General features: G+C 45.7%; 1 protein-coding gene across 1 annotated transcript; it reads left to right on the forward strand.

Moving 5' to 3' along the window:
* Positions 1 to 4,131: 4,131 nt before the first annotated feature.
* On the forward strand, positions 4,132 to 10,940 carry LOC131291067 (uncharacterized). The gene is made up of 6 exons (XM_058320255.1): positions 4,132 to 4,138; positions 4,238 to 5,120; positions 5,181 to 5,478; positions 8,321 to 8,495; positions 8,603 to 8,787; positions 10,230 to 10,940. Exons 1-6 carry the CDS (start codon positions 4,132 to 4,134, stop codon positions 10,938 to 10,940), a joined length of 2,259 nt encoding a protein of 752 aa, XP_058176238.1.
* Positions 10,941 to 13,097: the final 2,157 nt, after the last annotated feature.

Raw genomic sequence — 13,097 nt, forward strand, 5'->3', positions numbered from 1 at the left:
ACATCTTCAAGATTGGCTCAGCCGATTTTAAATATTAGCGTTACAAACAACCAAAAAATTTTTTTTATATGACTTTTCGTATGGAAAGAGCCTTTTTCGAGTTTTCTAGTTTTCTTCCTTTTTACTAGAAATTTTTAAAAATATTCATACTTATAAATTCTTAATTGAGTTAAAAGAAATCAACCACCAGAAGGCTTCGTACGAATTAGTCTAGTCGTTATTCAGTATCCGTTATAGAAACTTTTTTTATATGGAAAACGCCGTTTTTACAAATTTTCGAAATTTCCGGCTTTTTCTTGGAAATTTTCAAATTTGTTTTTTAAACCTTTCTAATGTGAAAGGAACAAATCATACAAATATTGGTCGTACCAATGGTTTCCAGCCGATTTTAGCATTCATTTTTATAGATATAGATAATTACTTTTATGGGAAAAAGCCTTTTATCGAGTTTTTTTTAATATTTTCTGGCTTTTTCTTGAAAATTTTCAAACTTTTCATTTTTCTAAACCTTAGTTCAGAACCTTATTAGACTTCGCAGTAATAAGTCCAATCAATTTTTAGTTTTCGTTAGAGAAGGTAAATTAATTTTTTTTTATATGGAAAAAAGCCGTTTTTACAGAATTTTTCCATTTTTCGGCGTTTCCCTGGGAATTTTCAAATTCTCTTTTTTCCTAAACCTTCCTTGGGTAAAAAGGAACAAATCATACGAAGACGTCATCAAAATTGGTCCAGCCGATTTTGAGTTTTAGCATCACGAACATACAAACATTCATTTTTATAGATATAGAGAAGAAGAAGAGAAGAGAAGAAGAAGAAGAAAAGAAGAGAAGAAGAAGAGAAGAGAAGATTGTGTGTACCCCTTAGTTGCTTAGATGACGGTTAACAGATTGGAGTTTCGCATGCCTGTTCGCCTAAAAGTTAGACATGAAAAAATGCATACCATAATCAGACACATCAAAGAAAAATTGATGAGCGTTGAGATTGATTGATGGAAAGCCGAGGGACGCACACCCGAAAATTTGGCTATACATCAACCGACCATCCATTTGCTGCTCCCTTCAAAACTTCGACATTGACGCCTTCCGAAATGAATCAGTTATAAGCTCGATGATTTGTCACCTGTGTTCACCTTCACCACCAGCATTTGGCTGATTCGCTAATCGAAACGTGGGTTCTACAGCGAGTCCGACATTTTTACCGACTCATGGTGCACGCAACGAAACTCCCGCATTATATCGAAATCAAACCGGAGCTCTGGAACCTTTTTCTTCCCAATCATTACCATACGGGCAGTAATTCATCAGCTTGTGCAATCAAAGGGCCCCAGAAGGATGAACGTGTGCGTGTGCGCCAAGCTGCCAAGAGATTGTTGCGACCAGCGATCCCTAAAGGTTGATTACGTGATGCACCAACAGCGACCCCGCAGGATACACGCAGGTTCAAGAACAGAATACTGCTGACATGACCAATTTCATCGCGCTCGTCTGAGCGTGAGCGGGTGTGTGAGTGTGTGCTTGAAGGATACCGATTCCCGAAGACAATAGGGAGCGAGATAATGAACGTGACGTAACACTGGCAAGCGAGCATGGGATTCCAACTAAATCCGATAAAAGATGGGCAGATACGCTGAACACTGGAGTGGCTGCCGAGGCTGAATGGGGGCAGCTGGCACTTTCATCCAATAAAGTCCGACAGGGAAAGGCAGATTGACTTTTTTTTTCTTCATTTTGCTGATACCAGTGTTGTATCCCCTCCCCATCCCCTCGCTCTGGAATCTCCTCTCCGTAGGGCTCCTCGTTCGCCCATTTAACCTAATTGAATCTGGAAGAAATCTCGCCATAATCGTTCCAAGTAGCGATAAGTAATGGACGTGCCGAAGGACGTGTCGGAACCGTTCGGCGCGATGTGCTGAAACCTCAAGGGCAGAAAACCCATCGAGGACGCGCGCTCCTTCCCGCCGGAGAGGTCATTGCGGCTGGCGATGAGAACAGTTTGACTGGTCGGAATTCAGAATTGGCACGAGTTCTGATTCCGGATCACACTCTCGGATGGGTTCAATCGTTTTGGGGGAGTCTAACAATCACGAGAATTAGGACACCCTTTTGCGGAGCGGAACATGAGTTCTGAAACGAACTGAAAGACTTCTGGAGCGATCCACATTTGCTGTCAAAGTATCATCCATAGTCTGATCACATTACGAAAGTCTTATGAAGTTTTTGATTACTATTAGACCTCCGTTTAGCTTCAATCAAAGTTAACGAGTTCTAGGAAAAGGCAAGAATTAATTCATTAAGAATGGTAAAACGATTCATCAAATGGATTCCTCGAATTCGGAATCGAATCCAGATATCTAGAGCTAAGCACGGAGCGACCTGCCTAAGGCACCCATCACTGGCTACAAAAAACCAAAGCCGACGCAACGACAGCAAAGGATTTCGGCGATTGGGAGCAGGAAAGTGCTGCACACAACGATTGCCTCAAACATAGTCAGGCTTAGAACGGTAGGGCGGGCTGATGGTTTGCCCTTCGGGGAAGATTCGCCGAGCTAAACTCGTTTGCGGTCGGTTGTGGGGCGTTCACCCGCCCCGGGTTCCACCGTTTTACATGTATTTCATGCGCTACGCCTAATCGCCATTAATGGGCCCAGTATTGCCATTTTACGACGGTGCTTTGACGTACGCCGACGTTACGAATTTCGGACCAATTTTCGATGGCGGAGACGTTGTCGCAGTTGTCACCGATTTGTCGCGGGGAACAAGAATCAACCATCGGAAGCGGGGGCATCGATTTTTAAATGGATTACATTTAAATAAGCCTGTGGCTGTCAGCCTAAATGTGAGGCAGCTCGGGGAAAAAAGCCTTCACGCGATGGTGATGCTGTTTATAATGCCATAGCGTTGGAGAATGTGCCTACTTTGTGGCTTATTTTTTAGCACTTCCGAATATCTGCCTCGTATCTGGATAACGTTGAAAGGAAACTCTAACAGTGTGATTCATACTACCAAGACACACAATATGCCTGAATCCAGAATCTAAAGTGTGATTCTTTTATGTCCTCAGTCTCAATTTAATGGTATAAGCCAATCAAACATTGAGGAACTAATCACAAAAACGATAGGTCAGGAGTCTACAATGGTTTTGCATTAAAGTATAGGCAATATTTTGTAATTGAAGTTAAAAGAACTAAAAATTACTTCACAGTAACTCGGGTGACAGGTTTTGTGGTAAAGTCTGTCCTTTACAGCAGGGATGTTTACTAATGAGCGCATTGCAACATTCATTATCATTCCCAACTCTTCATCTGTGACCTTTGAGGCACTTCGGGGGGTGAGCTTTGACGGCGAAACCATTCGGCCAGTTTTCTTTGGTGGACGCAATCATTAGGCCGCGCACAGCCATTCACACCGACTTATCATCATTCGTGTCGTTTGGCTGTGTTTTTGTTGAACGCCCCCTTTTTTTCCGGTGGCGTGGCCCCCGTCAACTTTCGACATTGATTAACGATGACACTGACGAGGATACCATGTTTCCTCCCGCCCCGGTTGGCACAACAATGGGTTAGGTGCGCCGCCAGAACTCGGGCTGGACGTGAGCAGCAGCGTTTGCGAGCCATGTCGATTGTGTCAGCAGCAAGATAAACATAGTCCCGCTCTCCTAGCTAGCTGGGACCACAATCGTTCGACAGGACGTCACAGAAAAAGGGGTTCTCGAAGCGAAAACCACGTCAAGTGTGGGAGCTCTGGAGACCGTTTTGCGTTTGGTCTGCCGTTCCGGGCTTCAGCTTTCATTTGTCCAGAAAGCCATTTCAGACAAAGAATTGCGTGGAATGCCGGGTGTGCTTGGGCGACGCGGAAGTATGACGACAGCCAGGAAGTAGATGACGGCAAAAATAAACCATAAATCTTTCACGCCCCCGCCTCCGTCGAAATGCCGCTGCGTCTTTGAGATGGATTAGTATTCGCGAGCCGACCCGAGGAGAGAAAAAAAGTGAGGAGAAAAGAAAATACGCATAAATAAATAAGGTGCAGGCAAAATAAATCATATCACAACCGGTCTCAATAGGATGGGATTGATCGAACTGGAGCATAGACACGGCCTGCCATCACCGTTTCGGTAGTCAGTATCCGGACGATGCCGGGTATGGTCGTGTCGAGCAGTGGTCGTCGGCGCTGTTGTTGTTGTTGTTATTGTGGTTCTCAGCCATCTTTGACCTGGTTGATGCTGCTACTGCTACCAGGTACTACCGTCGGTCTTTGGTTCGCTCTAGCGTCCGGCAGCATCGAGCCAGACGGACGAGTCGGTGTTGATCTAATATCGCTCGGTCGCAAATCGGACGATCCAAGTGCCGACGTTCTCCGCCAACGCCTCGGTGCTCTCGAGCGAAGGTTTGTCCGGAGCGCTCAGTTCGCCTACGAGCCGCTGGTCGTTTTCTTTCAATTGCGCGATGCCGCCTCCGGGCCGGCAGCGAACTGCAACGACGACGACATCCTAACGATGGCTCTAGAGCTATTCGCTAGTCAGCGGCAGCGCGCGTGCATCATATTTCGAATGTCACCCGAGCAGGGCAGCGAAGGCGCACCGGACGCGGTGGTATCGTCCATCGGGAACTTCGGTGGTGTGGTGCTGGTGTTGTTTCTACCACCAGATTTAGCAAGCTCCAATCAACCGCTTCTCACGCAGATTTCGCGTGCTTTTCCACTAGCGATGAAACTGATCCTTCTTACATCGAACGACTACTCGGGGTGTCCAGATGAGGGCGAGGTGGTAACGGCGCGAACAGTCCTAAGGAACCTATGGTCGACGAAGCGCATCCTAAGCGCCGTAATCGTGTGGTACCGATGCCCGGAAAGTTTAGGAATGGCGATAGCAAACTTTGACCCATTCGCCCAAAAGGAACCCATTCGCTCCGATGGTTCCCAGAACGAGCAAACATGCGACGAGCCTCCGAGCAACGGGAAATTCCATATAGCGACGGAACTCAATCAAAGTCTGCCGAACGATCCAACGGCGCCCGCGCACCGGCTCAACCTGAACCGTGCCACACTGGATATTTACGGCTTTGAGGCGGCGATGGCATACCGACGCCGGGATATCGATACGATGCCCCGTACCTTTCCACCGTGCGATACTCGAGGAACCTCGCAAGTCTGTAACTTTACCTCGACGGTACCTTCCAATAGCTCCTACGCCGCAAACTTCAACTACATGGATGGGCTATTCGGAGCCGACGTTGAGGCATTGCGGGAGCTAGCCACCAGGATGAACTTCACGCCGCGGGTGCGCTATACTCGCGCGAACTTTGGCCACCGGACAGCGAACGGCAGCTTCACCGGAGCTCTGGGGCATCTGGTGACGACACGCGATTCCTGGTTCTCGATGAACGTCTACTTCTTGAAGGACTACGAAACGCGCGAGGTGCAGTTCTCGGCTGCGGTCTACCAGGATAGGCTGTGCGTCTTCGTGAAGGCGGCGGGTATGGTGAGTGCAGAGTTCAGGCTCTCTATGACTATTCTTGAAGAATTCTCTTTACCTAATAGGCTTAAAAGTTTCTTTTCTTCCGCAAATCGGTCGAAATTGGCAGCTGTGGGTTTTTTGCTTGATAATAGATTACCAAACCCTTCGGTTTTCGGTTACGTTCTGCAAGCAGTGGTGCTTACGATTGCCTAGTTCAGTGTTGGTTCATCTATTAGGTATGTTCAGGAGACTCTTGGTTGAAATTTTCATTTAAACTCGCTTAAGCATTCATGCATTGGATGGATCAAAATTATGTGAATCTGATCCCAGCTTACAGGTCCGTTGGGTTACTTGTTGCAATGTACGTGACATAAGAGCCAATGCAACGAGCTAACATGAGTTTCGATCTCGCAGGGCCAAAACCTACGGACCATGCTGCTCGGTTGATCGATTTTCCAACTTCAAACAAGAGCCACACGATTGACCGAGCACCGCATTTCGGCCGCATCGGACAAGTAGAAGTTCTCGGATGTCTTTCAAGCCCCCGGGTTTTCCGACATTCCGGCCCCTCCCCCCCCCCCCCCCCCCGGCCCGAAAGCTGCCCACAACGGAAGGAAGACGAAGTATCGAAGCGTTCATTTTCCAAATCCCATTGCATCCCCCCCCCCCCACAACACCGGATGCAAAATGGAAAATAAACGAACCCCTGGACCCGGTGTACGTACGGTGCGCGCTTGCCTTCCGTTCACGCCACTTCCGCTTCGAATGCCCGGAACCGCAAGGGCCGACGGAGACACACCCTCTTCCGCCGGCTACGGTTTTCCAGCGGTCCGGTTTGCTGATGAGTAAAGAGGGTCGGTGCCCCGAGGGTCGACGTGGACAGACAAACGGCTCATGGCCGGGGCCTTTAATCCCTTCCAGTGCGAGTATCGTTCCTCCCTCCGGAGCGCTTGAGCCGGAACTCAAGCCCACACTCGCCCAATGATCGAACCCAGATTGCTGCGGTTTGAATTGAAACCAACCAATTGGCAAACCGGGTCAGTCCGATGGCGAAACGTACAACGCAACCCATTGAATCATCGAGATTTGCGAGCCCGAACCGAAGCGATGGAAGCGCTCTTAGGGTGGCTGTAGACGGGACGTGCGAAAGGGAAATAAGACGTACGGATGGTCAAATTGACGCAACAACTATCGCTATGTGCTGGTGATGTTAGTCTTTGCATGTACGCATGAGGTGAACTCTAACCATGCAACAAACATAACACAATTATTTCAAAAAAGTTTCGAAAAAAAGATACTAAAACAAATGAAAACTAATTGTTGAAAACGGTAAAAATATGCATATTTGAGAATGAAATTCGTAAACTAATTCAAAATGGTTGAGAGAGTTAGAACAAACCAACTGCATATGTTAACATCGCCAAAAACCAATAAGATAAAATGATGATACATCTTTAATCAAGCAGGATTTTAGACGTGTTTGATGCAAACTAAATTAAAACGTTGACTGCCATGGCTATCATTTTTCATAGCCAGTTGTCATTAGTTCTAAAAAAAATTTGTTCCATAAATAAATGAAAATATAACATAGAAATTATAGTAATATTTAATTTCAATTCATTGAGTAGCTAAGTTTTTGCTTAACCTTTCAAAACCATCGGTTTCACAAAACATTTGTTAGATAAATTTTATCAAAAAATATTGTACTAAAAAGCTGTGCTAAAAACGCTTGGCAGTCAACTTGTTAAAATACCATTTTGTTTTCAAACTTTTGACTAGTTTAAAATTTTAACTTGTCAAGTACCATGACACCCAAAATCAACAATTTACATCACCCCTTTACGTAATGTAGTAGTTGCCTTATATTTACAAGGCTATAGCAACTACAAAACTGCATCCTCTAGGAAGTCTAGTCTTTGCTTGGTGTACGAAAACTGTTGAATTGATAAATTTTTTAACAAAATTTCATCAAAAATAACTGTATTAAAATTGTACTAAAATAGTGTGGCAGTAAACGTGTCAAGTTTTTCAAACGCGAGCGAAATCTCGTTTTTTAAACAAATATATCTGTCAGTTACATGAGCTTCGCCTCGTCGACGGTGTACTTAAGGTGTTCTACTACGATATCAAATGACCGACGTTAAGCAGCAACCACGACCGATAGTACAATACATACACATACGCACAATTCGGGCATGAAAAAAGCACCAGATTACAAACATCAGCATAAATTGTTCCGAAAAGTGACGCTTGCGGAAGGTGGAAGGGATGAAAAGTGCCAGCGCCGAGGGTTTGATATTACCCTGTGCCGAGCTCTCTGCCAGTGCAGACGATGTATCCCTCATAACTTCCGCCCCGCTGCACACACATGCGCACACACACACGACACATCGAAAGCTTCCATGCGGTCGATTCCTTCCGTTGAGCTGATTTCAAACATTTCGCCAAAGTGTATATTTCAGTCGTTCGGTTTTTCGGGTTTCGGGCGGAAATTTGTATGCACCCTCTTTGCTGGCCTCTTTGTGGTCGAGCAAAATTCCCGACGCCGGAAAAGGGGGGAGTTTCCTTCCCGTGTGGGCAGCGGCAAACGGTTCGGTTCCGTTCGTCGACGGTTGAGATTCAAACCGGGTGTGGGAGTTTTTTTTTTGACTTGTCTTCTCCGTGACTTTATTCCTTTGATTGCTTCACTCAAAGTTGCTCGAACGGATTTTCGGAGGTTTGGTTTCAATTCTTCCGCATTCGACTGGATTATAAGAAGACGCACGTAGCGTGAAGAACGGGATGCCACTTAAACTGCCCACCCTCACTCTGTTTCTCTCTCTCTTTATATCTATCTCTGTCCCATTATCTTTGCATCCTGCGAAAGCTTCCCGATTGGCTGCTCATTTTCCGGTGCTTTACCCCAACGCTGTGGATCGTGGTCTGGAGTACGGTGGCGCTGGTAAGTCTGTGCTACGTCCTGATGTCGCACATGATTGCCGTATGCTGGCGAACCAAGCCACGCCACGGACCGCCGGCAGCCGGAAGCCGGGAAGCGGAAGGTGAGCTCTAGCAGGAGTCTATCGACGCTTTCCCAAATAAACTCTCCCGCTCTAGCACCGGGAGCAAGGCGTTAGTGCACCGCGAGCTTGGGTTGAAGTGGTGCAAGCTCAATCTCTCAACCCTTTCCCCACAGCGACCGCTCTAGCCGGTGGGACGGTCGGAATGCTCGGGCAGATCGTGGCCGCCCTGCTGAGTGCACCGACGAGCGGAATCAATCGAACCACGACGCACCAGAAGTTGTTCATCGCGTTCGGTTTGATCTGGGGCCTGACGATGACAGGCGCCTTTCAGGTAAGGTTCCTTCCGCCGGCAAATAGCAAATCCAACCTCCTCCCCCCCCCCCCTTGCACATGTTTACATCGTTGTTGACGGCCACCGCACTTGCATACTCTAATGTTTTCCTATCCTTCTCCGCTCCACTGTCATCTACTTTGTTGCAGAGATTTATTTTGTCCGTACATAGTACATAGAACATCTACTAACATTCATTTCCCAACTGTCAACAGGCGTGCAGTAACGAATCCATATCAACAATATTGTTTATTTTGATTGCATTTCAACTTTGAAACTAAGTGGGATTAAATCTCTAAGCCGGCTTACTATTCTAGAGTTGACGCATATTGTGTATTTGCTATTACTTGTTTAGCTTTTCAATTTCTTCATTACTACTATTATTCTCAGTTTTTTACTCTTGTCCAAACGGGTTGATTTATAAGAAACAATAGGAGTTTGTGTAGTACATTATGTGATACACACATTATACTCACTTATATGTTAATCTTTGTAAAGGGTCCCACATAGTCTTATTTGTTAATTATCTCAAATTGAAAGTTTTACTTAGAAAATCGATTTTTCAAAAATATCTCAAACTGACTGATACACTTTTCCAATTTGTCAGGCGTTCTATAGAGCTTAACAAATGTTGGACTGAACTGGATCACTTACTTTTTGCAAAACCACAGACAACAAATTTAAACACGGGATGAATTTTGGCAGTAAATTTAAGAAAATTATTTCTCAGTTTTCAGTAACGATATTCAGATAAATCCGAAAGCAAGGGAACAGATTATTGTGAAAGGTATCAGACAAAATAACCAGAGTTTAGTAATCGTCAATAATGATGTACTAAAAAAGCACTCGGTCGGTCACAGCTCTTTTGTTTCGCACCGGATTTTGAAACATAAACGATATTGTAAGATGTTTTAAGTCTTGAGTAAATCTAAACGCGCCCAATTTCGCTAATAAACACACTAATAAACACTGTCCCAGTCAGGTTTAAAGATTTTTCTTAGGGAACACTCGATATGTTTAAGTTTGTTCTATCCATATATCCTTTCACCAGTTAAACAAACTCATTCACCATCGTGGAATAACACTTACGGTGGCGCGATTACTTTCTTGTTTCTTGTTTCTGGTTATTTTGTCTAATGCCTTGCACAATCCTATCCAGCGATAGATGGTCTATCGCTCTGTTCTTTATGAGTTCTATCGCTTCATGATGCTCTTAACACGGTGTCTATCTTGGCTATCATTTGTTCTAAAAGGTTTATTAAAAACGCAACATAAAAACTAAAGTTATTATTAAAAGTAATCCTTTAGGAAGCTTAGTCAAGCAAAGACTTCTACGAAAACCTTCGGTTTTATAAACAAATTTCATCAAACACGATTGTACTAAAATGCTGTCTAAAAACGCTTTATAGTCGACGTGTTAAAAGGATGGAATATCATTGCAGGGATCCCTTGTGGACGTTTACACGACCCCAACCTCAATGAAGAACCTGGACACGCTAGCCGAGTTGGACGCCAGCAGACTTCCCATTATGGTGAACGCCCCCGCCCTGGTGGTCGACGTGTTCGGTACGGAGCGGCCAGGAAATACGATTGGCAACCTCAAGCAGCGCCTGATGCTCGACGAACACCCGTCGAAGCCGGCCGGACACACCGTCATGGCGGGGCTGAGCGCGGGCCTTATAAGAAACCAGGACTTTGTGCGCCTCTCCACCAAGCACCTCGGGGAGGATGGGAACGCCCGGCTGCACCGGCTACGAGAGTGCCCCCGCAGCTACACGCTCGCGTACCTCTACCCGCGCGGCTCCCCGCTCTACCCGGCCGCCAACTGGTATATTCTGCACTTTCTTCAGCACGGGCTGTACTCCAAGTGGGAGCGCGACGCCACGCACGTACTGGCTATGAACCGCGCCTTCAAGGTGCGCCAGGCCGTCACCCGCCAGCCCGGACGTCAACCAGCCGGTGGTCAGCCCGGGCAGGTGCAGCTACGGCTCGACCACCTTCTGGTGCCCTTCATTCTGCTCGCCGGCGGCCTATCGCTGGCAGGTTGTGTCTTCGCCTGCGAGCTTCTCCATATGGTTAGCTCGCAACGGAGCTTCAAGCCCACCGGGAAATGGATGGTCACGAAAAGTGTCTCGTTCCACGAGCTAATGTAGAGCAATAAGGAGACAAAGCAGTCTTAATTCAGAATAAATTGAAAGAGTTGACACTGAACCCCAAAATTGTGACGACTTTAAGACGTGACGAAACATCCCACAAATTCTCTTATCAAAGTTTAATTATTAATAAAAGAGCGCCTCTATTATCCCAAAAGGATTGTATGCACCAAGAATAAAGTTGTAAATTCTTATTTATTCTTATTTCCAAAACCGAACGCACAACGCATGCAAACATCGCTTCTTAAAACAAGAATACAACAAAATCTAATTAAATTGACCAAACAACTAATAGTCTAACTTCACATAAACTTGCCTTACTAAACCTTACAAGGATCGTGCCAATAGTACGGCTGGCTTCTAGATTTTGGGTTTATGTGTAGGTTCTGTCCAGATCTGATACTGGTGACGTATCGCATTCTAGCGCTCCTGGACCTCTCTAGACCGAGCAGGGACATTTACTGCCCGTCCCGTAGCACACCAACCCGCCATAAGCTGCGTCATCAAGGGGATCTGATTTTGTGCTTCACTCGTCCTTTCCCGACTCTCGCGGTACGCCCAAGATCAAGCCTTTCCGACGACTTCAGCATGTGCTTCTAATTCGTGCGCCGCTCTGGATCCCCTACAGGGAGCCGACCGGCCGGAAAAAGGCGACCACCGGGACAAGCTCCGTAGGGCCCCCCCTGTTTGAACAAGTGTAATTACGAGGTAGTCAAAAATTTATGAGTCTCCGCACGCAAAGGTAATCTACACCCACTCGCCCCAAACAGGACGAGGAGTTCTCCCCTGAGGAGGGGGCGTCACTGTGTTGGGTTCTCCCGAGCGCTGTTTGCTGCGTTAGTCGACGGAGCGCCGGTAAGCAGATTTGAAGATTTGCTGCCGAGATTTGATTGACATGCGGAACCTATCATCGACACCCCCGTTCACCGTGCTTCCGGAAAAGGGTTTCCTAGAACTTCGTCGCACGTTACAGTTTATGTCTTACGGAAAACTTGGGTAAGCCCGTTCACATGTGCGCTGTAGTTATTCTTCGATATCTGTTTACATTCCCAACCCCGCCAAAGCATTTCCGCCCCTCCGTTCAGCTGGTGGAATGATTAATCAACCCTTACAGTCTCGCCGGATACTGAGGCAACATTTAAACCGCAACACTCAACAAACATATTTAAAACTAACCGCAAACGCATTGCACTGAACTCATTGCAGAAAGACTGTTAGTATTAACACTTTCACCGATTGTTTTTAGAACATGTTTTAGTACAACCATTTTTGATGAAATTTGGTTTTTAATCAAATACTAAGACTTGATTTTAAACAAATAACAAATAGACCAGCTACCAATGGCAAATCAATTTGTATTAATTTATCTAAGTACTAAACACACACTGATTTCTTCAATTAATTGAATCATTCGAAAGATTCAATAAAATACTCCATAGTTCTACTAACCTAGTGAAATCAACGGAAAAAGTACAATTATCTGTTTGGTTATGTTTGGAGTTCACAAATGCGGATGGGAAACGCTGTACTTTCACAACTAAAGAATTCTTCGAACTCATCATCTGCCGGAGTCGTACGCGTCTGGGAGTAATTATTCCCATCAGACGCGTGCCTTTACCGTGCCCTGCCAACGTCTGTAGGACTCTAGCAGTTGCTAACAGCCGAGCGTAGGCGCTCCGGCTAATAGATACGCATGCCACGCGCCAAACACGTAAATGAAATCTTATTTCCCACGCAAGCATAAGCCATCCATTTTCATTGTTGTTTTTGCACTTCCAACGTGAAGGTGAAAGGGTCCCGCGTGGGTAATCGGAAAGCGGTTCCCGTCAATCGTTCTCTCATGATAGCACATTCCTCTGGCTGATGGTTGCATAACTGGTATGTTAGTATAATGTGGAAAAACAGTGCAAGTCTGTCATGGGAACTTTCATTATGCACTTCTCGTGCTCCAGAAAACATAACCCCTTGAAGTTATTCCAAATTGTGGATTATTTAAGATATGATTTAACATCTGACTTTCTCTACCTTGATGCGTTGCTCATAAAACATCCCACATATTAATCCCAGTAAACTAAACAGGAAACGTGATAATTGGTCCATTTTGTTGAAACAATGGAAAATGATAAGTATATTGCATCGTTCAGTATTTAACACGTT

Source organism: Anopheles ziemanni, chromosome X, assembly GCF_943734765.1.
Source record: "Anopheles ziemanni chromosome X, idAnoZiCoDA_A2_x.2, whole genome shotgun sequence".
Classification (NCBI taxonomy): domain Eukaryota; kingdom Metazoa; phylum Arthropoda; class Insecta; order Diptera; family Culicidae; genus Anopheles; species Anopheles ziemanni.

Excerpts from the sequence above, each read along its gene's own strand:
- LOC131291067 (XM_058320255.1), top strand. Across the intron at positions 5,479-8,320 it reads TCGTGAAGGCGGCGGGTATG|CTTCCCGATTGGCTGCTCAT; the intron begins GTGAGTGCAGAG and ends ATCCTGCGAAAG. Across the intron at positions 8,788-10,229 it reads CGATGACAGGCGCCTTTCAG|GGATCCCTTGTGGACGTTTA; the intron begins GTAAGGTTCCTT and ends ATATCATTGCAG.